At 49.1% G+C, this 14,884-nt stretch overlaps 1 protein-coding gene across 8 annotated transcripts in view; it reads right to left on the bottom strand.

Moving 5' to 3' along the window:
- The window catches only part of AGAP1 (ArfGAP with GTPase domain, ankyrin repeat and PH domain 1), a 505,060-nt gene that overhangs the window by 47,306 nt on the left and 442,870 nt on the right, over positions 1 to 14,884 (bottom strand). For all 8 annotated transcript variants that reach the window (XM_032857552.1, XM_032857553.1, XM_032857555.1 and 5 more), the window contains one exon: positions 9,853 to 10,075. In XM_032857552.1, the coding sequence (XP_032713443.1) occupies positions 9,853 to 10,075 (223 nt within the window). The remainder of the gene's footprint in view (positions 1 to 9,852; positions 10,076 to 14,884) is intronic.

Below are 14,884 nucleotides of genomic sequence, written 5' to 3'. Positions count from 1 at the left end.
AATTTTGTGTTGAATCTGCATGTCAATTTAAGAAGTACTGATATCTTTACAATATTAAGTCTTTCAGTCCATGAACATGGGATGTCCTGTCAATTATTTAGGTCTTCTTTAATCTCTTCCAAAGATGTTTTGTGATTGTCAGTACACAGGTTAATGTATTTCTAAGTATATTATTTTTGATGCTATACTAAATGGAATTTTGTTCTTAAATTTTATTTTGGATTGTTCACGGCAAGTATACAGAAATACAATTGAGTTTTGTACCTGATTCTGTACCCTTCAATTTTGCTGAACTCATTTATTAGCTGTAATAATTCATTGTGGATTCTGGCAGACTTCTGATATACAGATCATGTCATCTGCCAAGGGAGATAGTTTAACTTCTAATTTGGATGATTTTCGTTTCTTTTTCTGGCCTAATTCCTTGGCTTGAACCTCCAGTACAATGTTGAACAGAAGTGATGACAGCAGACAACCTGCTTTGTTCCTGATCTTAGAGGGAGAGCCTTTGGTATGTTACCATTCAGCAGGTGTTAGCTGTGGGTTTTTCTAAGATGCAGGCTGAGTATCCTTTAATTCCCAGTTTGCTGAGTGTTTTTATCATGAAAGGGTGCTGAATTTTGTCAGATTTATTTTCTGCATTTCCTGAGATGATTGTGTACTTCGTGTCCTTTATTCTATTAATGTAGTGTTTTACATGGACTGATTTTTGGGTGTTGAACCAACCTTGCATTCCTGGGGACAATGACATTTGATCATAGTGTATAATCCTCTTGTACTGGGGCAAGACAAAGAGATGTACTCTGCGGATGGCAGCACCTGCTGGGTTGGCATCCTGGATATGTCAGGCCAGACAACTGTCTGGTAAACAAAGAGGACAGACACCTGCGTCTCAAGAAATGAGGAATGAAGTCCAGGGACTTAGGCTGTGATAGGGAGTGGACTCCAGGAAGGGCTGTGAACACTTGTCTATGCTGCCTGGTGTGAACCAGTGCTTCTCAAATTCTAATAAGCATAAGAATCACACAGAAGGTTAAAGCATATTGCTGGGCCCCGCCCTAGAAATGCCAACTGGGTAGGTGTGGGGTAGGGCCAAAAACATACGCCTCTAGGTGATGCTGATGCTGTAGTAAAACCACTTTACAAGTATAAAGGGAAATAAACAAAACCACATCATCCACATCAGTAGACCCTTGCCAGCACCTGAGATGGCATAGACCACTTGTCTGTCTCTCTCACTGTTAGCCTGCAGGACCCAGGTACACAGCTGATTTTGTCTTCCAGATAAAAAGGAGCCCAGGACGGGTGCCTGAATGGCTGAGTCAGTTGACAGTCTGGATCCTGATTTTGGATTAGGTCATGATCTCAGGGTCCTCAGATTGAGCATCATGTTGGGGTCTGTGCTCAGTGGGGCATCTGCTTGAGATCTCTCTCTTACCCTCTCCATCAGCCTGTCCCTCCCACTCTCTCTCTCTCCAATAAATAAATCTTAAAAAAAAAAAAAAAAAAAGAACCCAGGAAACTTCATAAATATTGTTTCAACATTAAATCTACATGATCAAGTGGGTGGAAATAATGGGTAGTTTCCTATTAAAAAAGAGAACATACCCTGTTTTTTGTTTTAAATAAAAAATCTCAGAAAATGCTGGTCATGGAACCCAAACTAGAAATCTTCCAGCCTGCCTGTACATTTCATCATGCAGATAATAAATGTGATTGTAAGGCTTTCTGGAAATGGAAGCTGAATGTTTTCAACACGCAATGCTGTGTCAGGGTCATGGACAGAGGGAGCCTCAGGCAGAAGGATGTAGTTACATGAAATGTCGGGGCTCGATCCACACATTTGTGGTGGTTGATCCAGATACTTAGAGTTTTCAAGATTAGCACCAACTGCAGAAAATGAAGACTTTAGAATCATGACTGAATGATTTAAAAGATCAGGTTTGCCCCATGAATGCAAACGGAAATGAATGATGCTTTATCATACTTCAGTAACTATGAGCGAGGCCACTGGATTTCATGAGTGTAGAGATATGGTGGCTATGTGATCTTATATATTATCGCTTTACACTGGTAATATATATACACAGAGACACCATGCTAACGAGAGTGTGAGCTGGGGCCTTGGGGAGGAGAGGAAGGGGATACTGCATCTCTAAATGCCACAGGATTTAGCCACATGGATTTAGCTACTGGATTTAGCCACATGAGGCGGAGGAGCAGTAGAAGGACCAAGAGTAGGTTCCGGGGGTCTGATCCTGAATTCACGTGATCCAGCCCACAGTTCTGTGTGGGATCCCAGAGAAACGACACAAGGACCCTAGGTCCTCACTCTTCTTGCTTGGAAAATGGGGATCATCCTGTGTCACGGGACAGCTCCGTGCTAAGGAAAAGCTCACAGCACCGAGCAGAAAGTTCCCCAGAAGAGAGAAAGTTTCTGGTGCAAAAGACTCAAAACAAAACCGGAAGAAAAGACGCTTTGGGAAATGTTCTACCATCGTAGGAATAAAAACAGAGGCAGCTGTTGTAGAAAGAATTCATGGGCCCATTGTTTGGAATGTCTTCCATGATAGGTACTTCAAGCCCCAAGAGGTTAATCTTAGAGTGACGTTCCCTTATATACACTCACAACGAGCCAGAGGCCCAGGCATGACCAGGACCCCCAGAGGCTGCCAGCGCTGGCCACTGGCTTGCATTTACATCTACCGGTGGCAATAAAAATTCTTAGAAATAAAAAAAACTCCTTAATTGTCCCCATCGCTCCATTTCAGAGAGTAAACGAGAGGGATTTTCAACTCAAGACAGCTCCCCGGTAGCCACACTGGCTCCCAGGACACATTCAGTCTCCTGCAGGATCAAACAAACCCTGGGGTTTGCGGGCAGCAGGCGGCCACAATACACCAGAGCACTACATTGTCCGTCTGGTTCAAAGGCAAATGGAAGGTACAGTTCTCTTGTAAAAAGCAGATCCCATTTTACTGAACCGTAAGGAGAGAATCTTCTTAAATCCGCTTTCTTACAATTGGAGCGAGTCTGTTAACGAGCGCTTAATCGGAGGCCACTACAGCTGAGCATAAATTCCCACCAAGCCCCCTGACCGCGGTTTACCAGATGAACCACCGAATCTGTCGTCGACTGTGATCTACAGGCATTATTTCTGAGCCAGTGTTAATGTACTTCTCATTTGTGCATTTTTCTAATTGGCTTCATATTTATAGTGGAATATTTCTGATCCGGGAAGAGTCCCGGTAAACCAAGCATATTTCACCATGTACTGGGGAGGACCAGCCGGTCATGGGGGGGCGCTCAGTGAGTTATGGTTCCTGCAGTCTGGTTCCAAGCCAGCCTGCGAGGAGACGTCGCTGAAATATCTGAAGTAGAATCCGAGGTCCCCAAGCAGCTGTTGGGTCTGCAGGGCCGCAGCCGTGTAAACTTTATCAGCAGTAAACATCAGTCCTGCACGCAGACGGCGTGCCTGTAAGCCCCAGCTCTGCCTCTGGAGCCAGTCCCCGCCTGGACGGGGAGGGTGGCCTCTGTGCCAGCGAGGGCCGGGGCACGCCCGCTGACAGGCACACCACGATGACAGAAATGTACTCTGAGTTGCAATTAGTGGCACTGTCATTTTCGGGGGCTCCTGCCAATTAATTAAGCCTGTCAAACAGAAAAACCACAGCGCTCACATGATAATTTATATTGGAAGAGACCAGCGGCTTCCTCCACACACAGGATTCTCCCTCAGAGCGCTGAAATAAACAACAGAAAATAAATAAAATAAAACAACAATAAAGCGTGTGTGTGTGTGCACGTGCGTGGGGGGTGCTCCGCACGGGGAAGAAGAAAGTTAAGCTGTCCTTGTTGTAATTGTTAACTCTGATCGCCGGAGTAGGAGACAGGCTGATTAAAACTCCAAGCGAGCCCCCAGCTCCTGAACCCTCTGCGTCCGTCCGGGATGATAGAATCAGAGGAGTTTATTCATACCATTAAGCCCCAGAGAACTTAATTGAAAGAAGAGCACAGCCCGGACCTTGACAAGCGGGAGGTCACAGTAATTGCTGCCGGACATATTTAACATTAAGATAATCAGGCCATTAATTACCCTTTGGATCATTAAATCAGCCAGTTGCAAAATGAAATTTCTGCCTCTATTACTCACTTGAGAGACCACAGGGGTGGCCTTTAATTTATCAGTGAGCTTGAGATACAAAGGCTGGGGCTGGGGGAGGGCAGGCGGGGAGGGGGCTGCGCAGCGGCGGCGGCGGCGGGGGCAGGGCATCAATCCGCCATGCTTGGTGATCGTGGCAAATTAACTAGGTAAGATAACCTCCGCTTCCAAAGGCAGAAGCTGGGGGTATGTAAATAGATGAGGGCAGACAGGGAGATCAGAGTCTGCACACCACTTAGCGGGATAATAAAGGAAATCATCCTTGATTATCAGTGCTAATTTGGACACTGCCGGTAGCTTGTTATGCGTGTTCTGAGTAGCATTTAATTAATTCAATTGCTTGTTAATGAGGGAAGTGACATGTGGGGAGCAGATGCCACCCAACTGCAGATGGGTTCTGGTCATCAGTGCAAAGTCCTTCCCCATCCCCCCCACCCCCGATTCCTCCCCCTGCCCATTTTTTTTTTTTTTTTTAAAGAAAGAAAATAGGAAAAGGTGTCAAGCATAGAGGAACACTCAAAAGAGACAAAACACTGACCTCAGCGGGCCAAGAACTGTTGAAAAATAATAAGATGAGATAATCCTGGGGCTGTGTGGGTACTCATGTTCCCTGAGGCCACATTTGGAACAGTGCATCTTTATGCCAGAAATTTGAGCCCGAGATTACTATATTGTGATCTTATGATCAAACCTAACGAGACAAAGACGTGGCCAAGTGGTACTGCTTTTAATATCTCAGAGTTAACGGTAGGGATCCAATTATTTTCAGTTTGGATACATTTCCCCTTTATCAATATCTCCATGTGCATAAATAAGATGAAAGTGGCGATCCCGAATCAAAAAGGACCGGAACTCGTGTCACTGGGCAGACTTGCTCCATCTGGAAGTGTGCGGCCAGTCTCTCCCACGCAGATTTCTGACGTCCGGCCCCAAATCTTCCTCCCGAAGGTGGCATCTTTTTATAGGTTAAAGACAAGAGGGGAGTTTGAATGTGCAGGTGACAATGACAGAAAGAAAAAGAACGCTCAAAGAGGCAGAAGAGTGTATCCTAAATCAGCAACTCGGCTCCCTTCCAAGTGGGATCAGAAGGAAGGGGGATTTCGGTGGGGTTGAGAGCTCCTCCCAAGGGCTCTTTGACAGAATGGAAAACACACGTCCAGGCTCCTTTGATTTCTGAGACCAAATCGGCTGGCTCCCAGACCACCGTGTAAATAGGCTACCTGCCCTGAAACGCCAGCCGCGAGGGATCCCTGCAGACCCTTACGGACCCGATGCCTATACATGGAGACCTAAAGGTGGGAGAGGGGAAGACGAAGTAGGTGGCCGAGTACGGTCTGGCTTCTGCCAAGAGGAACACGGACCGGAGGGCTCCACTCGGTCCTGGGAGGAAATTAGGGTCACCACAGGCAATCCTAAAAGATTCCAAAGTGAAACAGCGACAGGAATGGAGAACAATGCACCACAGTGACACAGAGAGTAGCCCTCCAAACAGCCCCACGGGGCTGAGGAGGGAAAGAGATCTGAGGTTTGCCCAGACAACTTCACGGTGTGCTGCAAATGCGCAGCCCCGATTTCATGCACGAACAAGCGAGCAACCCCCGGCCCTGAGGCAGCAGGAGCACCTGGCATGTGGGTTCCACGCGGCCCCATTCCTGTGTCCCCCCATCCGCTCACTCATTCGTTCACTCGCTCAAGAAACATGCTCTTCACAGTTTGGCTGTCTCTGCTTCTGAGTGCACTACTCCTTGATGTGAAAGGGGCCACAGCGAGCTTGGGGACTTGGCCCGATGGTTCCACGTGTCCTAATGTGGGAGCCAGGGCCCTGCCTGGTTGCTCCAGGCCCCACGTCCAAATGCACACAACACACTGCACGGAGTGACCAGCACACTCGTGTGCTACGTGTCATGAAGCCCCTGCACACTCATGTGCTATGTATCATGAAGCCCTCGCCCCCCCACCCCCACACACAGCCCACTGCCCCTGTGTTAGCCCCTAGGATCTAGCAAATCCCGTCCGCTGTCACCACGGCTCTCCTGCTTCAGCATGCCCATTTAAAATCAATATTTTAAGTGTGTGCTTAAATGGCATCAATAGCAATTAGAGAGGGGGATTCTGATTCCACCCCAGCTGTAGTTAACTGTTGTACCATCGATATCCTCTACCAGGCTCCTTTCTCTGAATAAACCTCCATCACTGACGGGGGATGAAGGGCATCCTCTCCCCTCCTGCGACAATAAATTTAATATCGAATGCACTGGAAAAAAATGGCAGTTGTTGCAGAATCCATCCAAAAAGATTTTTTTTTTCTTCCTGGGAGTAATTAAAAGATGCTTTTCTTGACTAATGATTCCCCGGTTTAGGAATGGGAAGTCAATACTGCTTCACTGCCGTCAGCTTCGATTGATCATGACGCTGCTCAAGTTTGAACGGCAGTTCTCAGGGCCGCTGAGAATCACTGGAACCCATTATGAGCCGTCCGAAGCTGCCCTAATCAGGGGTGCAGGAACAACAAGCAGAAGGCCAGCCAGCTGGTCAAAGGCGCCTGTTTTCCTAACTCACCCGCGGGCCTGGGTGACACCAATGAGAGGTGGTTTCAGGAGACTGGATGTTTCTTTGGAGGAGGATCGCTGTGTTGAACCTCTCCATGGTTGTGTGTGTGTGTTTGGGAGGAACGGCACATTTCTAATTATGTGCCACTGTCAGAACAAATCTCCCGCACAAGATGGAACGGACTGAGCTTCTCGGGAAAACAGCTGGGCCCTTTTCCAAAGAATTAGCCTAGATATATGGCACCTGGCCCTTCCTTGGATAGAAATAAAAATTTATTAAAATATTTCTTTTTAGTATTACCTTAGGGCCACATTAAAAGACCCCTCCAGCTGTTTGTACTAACAATCCTAGATTCTGCAGAGAGACCAGAGGGAGTGGTTGGGAGGGGGGCGTCTGTCCCTGTCTCAGAGAGGCAGGATCCAGGCTGCCTGTCCATTCTCACATTGCAGACTGAATTCCACACGGAAATTCTAGCCCAAACTTTGGAGTTCTTCATTTCTGTTCGAGGAGACTGCATGAGGTAGTGAAGATGGTGGGTTTCTGAATTATTGCTGTGCTATTAAGCTGAGTTGCTTCTTTATATTTTTGACAGAGCATTTATGGCTTTCATAGGCTCCACCAGGACCACAGCCTTCCAATGGGCCTCCCTGCCTCATCTTATCCCTTCCAGCAATGCTGCTGGCTGCCTCTAGTCCTCTTGGGAACAGGCGGATCACACGTGAACACACAAACCCCAGAGTCACTATTATATTACACCCCTGGCTCAAAGGCTCAGCCAGGCCTTTGCTCTCTTTTGGCCTTACCAGCCCCTACCCCTCCTCATTTACCTGGAGGTCCCACGCCATGGCTGGTGACTCCCCAGTTTCTACACTCTCCTGTGGGCCGGACTTGGCCTGGGCCACGCCCACCCCTGCACGCCACACTGCCCAGGCCTAGACATTGCCCCACATATTCAAGTCCAGTCCAGCTCAGACATTGTTTGGCCAGTGACACCTCCCCGGAGCACAGTGGTTTTAAGAACTTCCCATGCATGAATTCTCGAGTCCTGGCACCCTCAGCTGTGGCCCCGAGAACATTCATCAACATTCATCAATTGCTGTGGGGCAATAATCACCACGTATTACTTCTTTTCTATGAGAAAGTGCTCAGTGACTATTTGCTGAATATTAATTTAAAAACGAAACTGCCAGACAGAATAACTAAGACACAAGGAAACATTCAGTTCTCAAAGAGGTTCATGTTCTTTGGAACTGCCGTGTAACCCAGCATCACTGTCACCACAGCCTTTGCGGGGGGTGGTGGTGGGGTGGGGGGAGGGGGGAGCACTGCCACTTGGGACAGCCCCTTAGGACAGCGAATGGGACCCACGGAGAGCTGGGACTTTGCTGTGATCACCCCATTTGTGGGAAAGGAAGCCCCTGATAATGCTGGAGAGAAGAGGAAGTCATGCACTCAAGAGCTCAGATCAAATACACAGGTTAGAAGAGTCAAGTGCCTGCACGTACAAAACCCTCACTTAGGAATGAAGATGAGATTCTTATAAAATATTTACCAGTTAAAAATATCAACACCTGTCTTGGTTGCCTAAACACTCTAAATGGTGGCTAATTATGACAGATGGAAAAACAAACTTTTGCCCAATTCTGGACACTAAAAATAATATATATGCTTCTTTTACACATAAAACAGTAAGATGCAGGAGTAATTGTTTTTCCTAACAATTTCAAAGTTCTCTGCACTCCTACATGAAACTTGATCCAATTTCTAATCTTATTTCATTGTTAGGCCTACATGTCCTCTGAGGAAACTACATCTATGAAAAAACAGATATTAATACGCAAATTCGTCTTTTAAGAATGCTCCTCACTGATGGTTAATTCCTATGTTCTTGATCAAGATCAAGAGTTTAAAGGAGCCTATCGTTCCTTCAGTTTGCAGGAAAGCTGCCTACATGGGTACTGCGTGGTCGAGCTCACCCAGCAAATGGAGGCGATGCCAGGCTGGCTCTGGGCGCTCCTGCTCCCCTTGCCCCTGCCCCACAGGACACTGTACGAGAAGAGTAGGTTCCTAACACACCAACTTCATTCTCTAAAGTGAACCAAAGGGGGCACCACAAATTCATTTTTCAACATTCATGAAAAAAAATCCACTGACTCCTCACACAGGATCATGGCTTAGTGGACGAAACCGACTTCTTAGGCATCACGTGGGGCCCGACCGCAGATGGCTGTGTGGATTCTCACGCTGTCTCATCACCAGCAAAACAAGCCAGAGGAATTTAAAAGGTGCTAATGACCTTCTCTCCCTTCACCTCTACACACACACACACACACACACACACACACAGGAGAAGTAAAAGCGTAAAGTGAGTACTGCCACCACCACCCCCAGGAAGTGGGGGATGCGACCATGAGCGCCTCCTCCTGGGGGCAGCTGCAGGGACCCAATGGCCCACTCTGCCTCTGTGAAGCAGGCTTTCTTGGAAGACATGCCATTTTATCACCTCTTAGGTACATTAAATATGTATGTGTACTCAAAAACGGTTTATAATAGCTGTAAATGAAAAATGAGAAAATAAATGGGCTCAAAATAAATGCGTTTTTTACACTGGGTAACAATTAACGTTAATGAGGAGTCACCATACGTTACGCCATACTTGGCTGATTAACTGTGTTGGAAATATATTTTAGAAAATAAAATATATTGTGTTACTACTGTAAACTGGCTTGCTGTGGGTCTGTGGGGGTGGGGAGGGAAACCAACTGAGGAGATGCTTATCAAAGACAGAAGAATCACAAAATTAAAGAATCAAAAATTCATAATTAGTGTTCACAGCACAGCTTACTCCTATTAGAAATGTATTAATTAAAGTGATATATTCATAAGGTTGGAAGCTTAATACATTTCTAAGAGGGGGAGAGGAATCCCCAAGGTCTAAAAACAAACATAAAAAATTAAGGAGTCTGAATTATCCATGCCTGCTGAAAACCAATTTTAAAAACAGACGTTTCCTTGGCCCGGCTCCTCAGCATTCCTACAGGTCGCCAGGGTGGCTGTGGGGAGGCTGTCATGAAGGTCACTTCCCGAGGCTGAACTGCTGGCAGAAGGACCCAGAGCCACACAGCTGCCCACGTCCCTACCTTGTGGAGTCCAGTGAGGGCTTCGTCCGCCCCTGGCTGCTCTCTTCCCAGACGCTGTTGGCCAGCTCGTTCCCAATGGATGACATCACCTTAATAAGCTCGATGGGCCAGTCGTCGAGGTCCAGAGACCGGACTCGAGAAAGGTGGGTGCCCAGGTTCCGGTGGATCCCTGAGCACTCGATGCACATGAGGGCTCCCAAGTTCAAACTGGCCCAGTTAGGATCTGTGGGAAGAGGACCATCAGACCATCATCACTCATTCCAACTGCCCTCAGCATCTCAGAACAAAAAGGCCTGTTACCGGACTTCACATCCGGTGTGAAGGGATGTTCACATCCCTCCCTAGAATCAGGGGGCCCATGCCAGTCCTCCATGCTGATTCAGGCATTTTGAAAGGTTTGACATGTTGGGGATGCCTTTAAAAAAAACCTAGCTTCAGCCAAAGCGTAGGATTTCCCATATGACAAACAGGTGAAGGCACTGGGTTGGACACAGAGATGTATGTTCTAACACCTCCAGAGCAACCCCCTCGAGAGCACCAATGCACATGGGAAATAACTGTATGTGACCTGGCATCCACGGAGAACGGCTGCTCACAGAGGGAGAGTGAGGGAATGCTCAAGAGGACTTCCAAAGCTACAGTGTCCTTCGTAACCAGCCATTCCTGCAACTCTAGGCACATCCGAGTTTTCATTAGTCATATGATGGACATGTTTGCAACCTTCAAAGACAAAGGCAGGCATGCTACCATGAAGACATGGTTTTCAGTGATCTTACGTAAGGGCAACCATTGGAAGAATTTATCACGGCTGGCAAGATGGCGGGTAGGGTCCGCTGGTTAGGTCATGACCCAGCTGGATCAACCCTGACCTGCAGAATGAATGGTGATGCTTTAAGCTGTAATAACACACCAAGGAGAACAAATGAGTTCAGAGAATACCACCGGATCCCTTGAGCTGGATCATTCCCTGTGTGAAAGTGGCTGGCAGCTCTGAAGATGTTGGACTCAAGCCCAAGGTTGGCTTCGTGCTGGAATCTGCAGCTGATTTGTGAAGACAGGGCTCACCAGGACAGTCAATGGCTTTAACTACCAACAGATGCAAGGAAGGCTTAAATCATCCAGGGACAATCAAGATTTACTCCAGGTACACCTGAATCAACAAAAAACCAGGAATGGCCTTGTGCTACTTTCATCAGAAATCAGCCAGCCATTTCTTTCATATCTAATACAAACTCTGGGAGGTGGGGATGGATACCATGGGGGGATACAGGAGAAGAGACGTCTGTGCCTCAGAGATGTTCTGGCTGGGAAAAGGAGACATATGTCCCAAATAATAATAATAAAATAAACGGAATAAGGAAATGCAAACTACACGCTGAAGAGTAGAGTTGGAGGAATAAATGCATAGGCGGCATGGAAGGAAGAGGTCGGCCGTAGCAGTTGCCGGAGGGTAGGCTACATGGTGGAGGGCTGGCCTGGGCCCTGTGGGGTGGTGAGAGAAGAGGGTGGGGTGGTGAACAGTTTGCGGAACACCCCCGCTGTGCCCCTTCATAGCCCAACTCCTGTACTGGCCACCTCTGAGTCTGTACCTCTCAATCCCAGCCTGGCCCCCCACCCCCAACTTCCCCTTGGAGCTGGGCAGTCAGTGTCATCAGGACGGGCAAGATCAGGATGGTGTTCAGCCATCATTTTACTTGACCTCTGGAAACTTCTTATAACACTGCCTTTAGACGGCTTTTTGGTCAATGCCATCTCTGGATTTTTCTAGCACCTGTCTGGATCCCCAACTTGATTTCCTTCCCAATTCTTCCTCCTGAACCTGTCCTTTATTTAAGGGGACTCTGCAGGCTCATTTCTTGATTCTACACGCTCTTCCAAGCAAACTCTACCTAACCTGTGGATCCCAGTATGATCCAACTGCTAACAACTATCCACAGACACCGCCAACCTCAGGAGTGAACATGGATATGCTTCTCTCTCGAATAGAACCTGTAATGCCCACCATACATTTGCACTTGGAAATCTTGCAAGTACCTCCCCATCGACATTTTGCCCTTGAACATCGTCTCCTCCAAGGGACAGCTCCATCCCAGCCAATGGCACAGATTCATCCAGTTATTCAAGTTGGAATTCTGGGAATCGAGCCTGATCCTTCCATCACCCCTCAGCCCATCACCAAGTACTTCAGTCTTGATGTTCATCTCCTCCTTGTCTCCACTGCTCCCGCCCTGGTGCATGCCAACATCACCACCAGGACGCAGCGGCCTCCCATCTGGGGTCTCGCCTTCCAATGCCCCACAGCCTGTGTTCTACATGTTGGCCTGTGGCCTCCTCGGTGCATCTGACCATATCCTGCCCCTTCTCAACTGGCGTTCTGGCCTTTGGATCCGACCCACAATCCCGACCAGCAGGATCAGAAGTGAGCCTGTCTTTGTGCGTGTGTCTCTCAGGAGCCCTTCAGTTCCCTGACCCCCACACACTGCGCCCCTCTGCTTGGCCACCGTCTCTTCCTGCTGGCCTCAGCACACAGCTCACCTCCTCATGGGAGCCTTCCAGCTGCTCCTGGGAGACCTTCACACACATGTGCCTCATGTTGCAAAACCCACCCTGTGTCGGGCAGAGCCAGGGGTACCAAACTCTTCGCGTTCACGACTCCGCAGAGCCCACCTCAGGGAGCCAGTTCCAGGCAAATGAAGGAATAGCCCAACTAGAGCAGAGGCCCCCTCCCCAGGGCTGGCGGGAGGTGGGGCCCACGCACTAGGATGCCACGAGGCCCAGGTGCCCACCCCCACCTATCATGGTACACAGCGGGTGAAAGCTCTACATTCTGTCCCCGCTGCCCCTGTGCCACTCACTTGGACTGTGGAAAGATCCCCTCAGTAGGCGCCAAGCTCCACCCACCTCTGCAACCATTCTGAGTTACCCCATGGGCATAGGACCCCGATGACCCCAACCCCTGGTTTGGAACTCCATAGAGTGCCGCCTTAGCCCCTCCCCCTCCAAGCTTCCGAGACCAGCCTGGTGCGGTATCCCCTGGAGGATGGCACACGCAGGACACATTTCAAAGACTGCATGCAGATCTCCACGGAAATCAGAAATACTGAGAGCGGCCGGTGGGAGCTGGTGTGGGCAGGTGAAGTGTTGCTATGACCTTCCATCACCTCAGGAAGACCAGTGGCTGCAGGGACACGGGCACTGGGCCGAAGGGGGTGGGGGGGATAGCCTCACCTCTGTCCCAATAGGTGAGAAGGTGTTGACAGCTGTCAGCATCCCCACATTGCCAGGGACACTGCTGAGTCACACAACTCACTCCCACCAGGATGCCTCCGGGCGCTGCAGCCTGGGCTGCCACATCAGGCCTACAGGCGAGTCCAGCATGGCCTTAAAGCTCTGGATTATCTCCAGTGTCTCAGGGCAGTGACCCCACCAGCCTGGAGGCACAAACCCTCCTGCCCACCTGCCCCTTGAAGCGTCTTCTGCGCTGTAGGCCTCACTTGGGATACGAGGCTAATGATGCTCATTCCCCGTGGGGCCTGTCCTGAGGGTTAAGCGAAGGCCTTCGATTCCATGGGGCAGACCAACAGGGAACAGACAGGAAAAACATACCAGGTGTCAGGGAAGTGTGTGTTATGAGAAAACCCGGCTAGGGAAAGAGTAAGATGGACCCACGTGTGTCATTTCAACCCAGTGGTGGTTGGGGAAGGCTTCTCTGAGGGAACATGTGGGCAAAGCCCCAAGGATGTCTTTACAGATATAACTGCATAATTTGTTTGTAATTTAAAAATATATAGTTATATAATCTGCAGTTTCTTTTTATGCCTATTGGAGAAAGCAAGCAACAGAAGTGAGAGGCTGATGTGCTCCCACTACGGGTTTTGCTGGGACGTCTAGAGACTGGGGAAGGGAGAGGGGAGTAGAGTCCCCTACTGTGTGCAGGTCTGGGGTCCATAAAGATACATAAGACAGGGTCCCAGACGTCCAGTGGGACGCCGGCAAAGCTGCTCCCAACATCACTACAACATGGTGGGAGGAGTTCACGCCCCTAATTGCCATCCAGGGCAGCGGGGACCAGCCCGAGAGAGGGATCAGCTCTGCCCAGGAAGAGTAGGAGGGCGTCATCATGGACGAGGGGTCTTGGAGCGGTGGAAAGGCTGCATCGCCTCTACGGGTCTGTCCATGCAGGTCAGGCCTCGTGGCAGCCACCATGCCAGGGCTCTAAGCTCTTGGGTTCCCAAGGGCTCTGGAGGATGGACTTTCCCGAACATGTTCCCGGTGGAGAGATGGCAGCAGGTTCCCTGAACAAAGATTCCCACCGTCTGATCGGTCTGGGCCATGTTCCTTATCTTTATGGTAGGACTTCCCAGAAGCACGGATGGCTGAAGGCTGCAGCTCCTCGAGGGACAGCTGCTACAGTTCTCCAAACTCACTGGAGCACTGCCTCCCTCCACCGATGGGCCCCCTGAACTAAGGAAGCTCACAGCCTGGTCTGGAGTTTACCAGGTGTAGACAAGCTGCTCCCGGCTATCTGGCACATTCTCAGGAAGAACGATGGGTGGGTGGGTGGGGTGGGGTCCAACAGCTCCAAATCCCACATGTCATGGAAATGGTCAAGCCCTACTCCCCCCAGCCCCAAGAGGACACAACTGAACTGGGAGGGGGGTGTTCACAAGCCAGGGGAATCATCCAGAGAGGTGTCTGTGGCACCTGGAGCCCAGAGTTCCTCCCACATGATCCCCAGACACAGGACCACAAAGCAAAGGGCCCTGCTCTCAGGTGGACAGAAAGCCAATGGGTGGGCCACACCTTCAAGTCCCCCGCAAGCCTCTCTAAAGATACCTTTAAAATGATAACAGTACTGGGCTTGTTTAAAGACAGGTGTCAAGTACAAAGGACAAGGAAAGAAAATCTTTGGAACTACCACCCACTTCAATCACAGTCAACTTATTTTTTATCTGTGCATATTTACGTGGAAGAAATGCACAAGACTCTCTCTTGCTTCTGTTCATTGAACAGTCTACTTACGTACTTTCTA

This window comes from Lontra canadensis, unplaced genomic scaffold (assembly GCF_010015895.1).
Source record: "Lontra canadensis isolate GAN:19392208 unplaced genomic scaffold, GSC_riverotter_1.0 scaffold13, whole genome shotgun sequence".
In the NCBI taxonomy this organism is placed as follows: domain Eukaryota; kingdom Metazoa; phylum Chordata; class Mammalia; order Carnivora; family Mustelidae; genus Lontra; species Lontra canadensis.
This window is presented reverse-complemented; position numbering and strand designations above follow the sequence as displayed.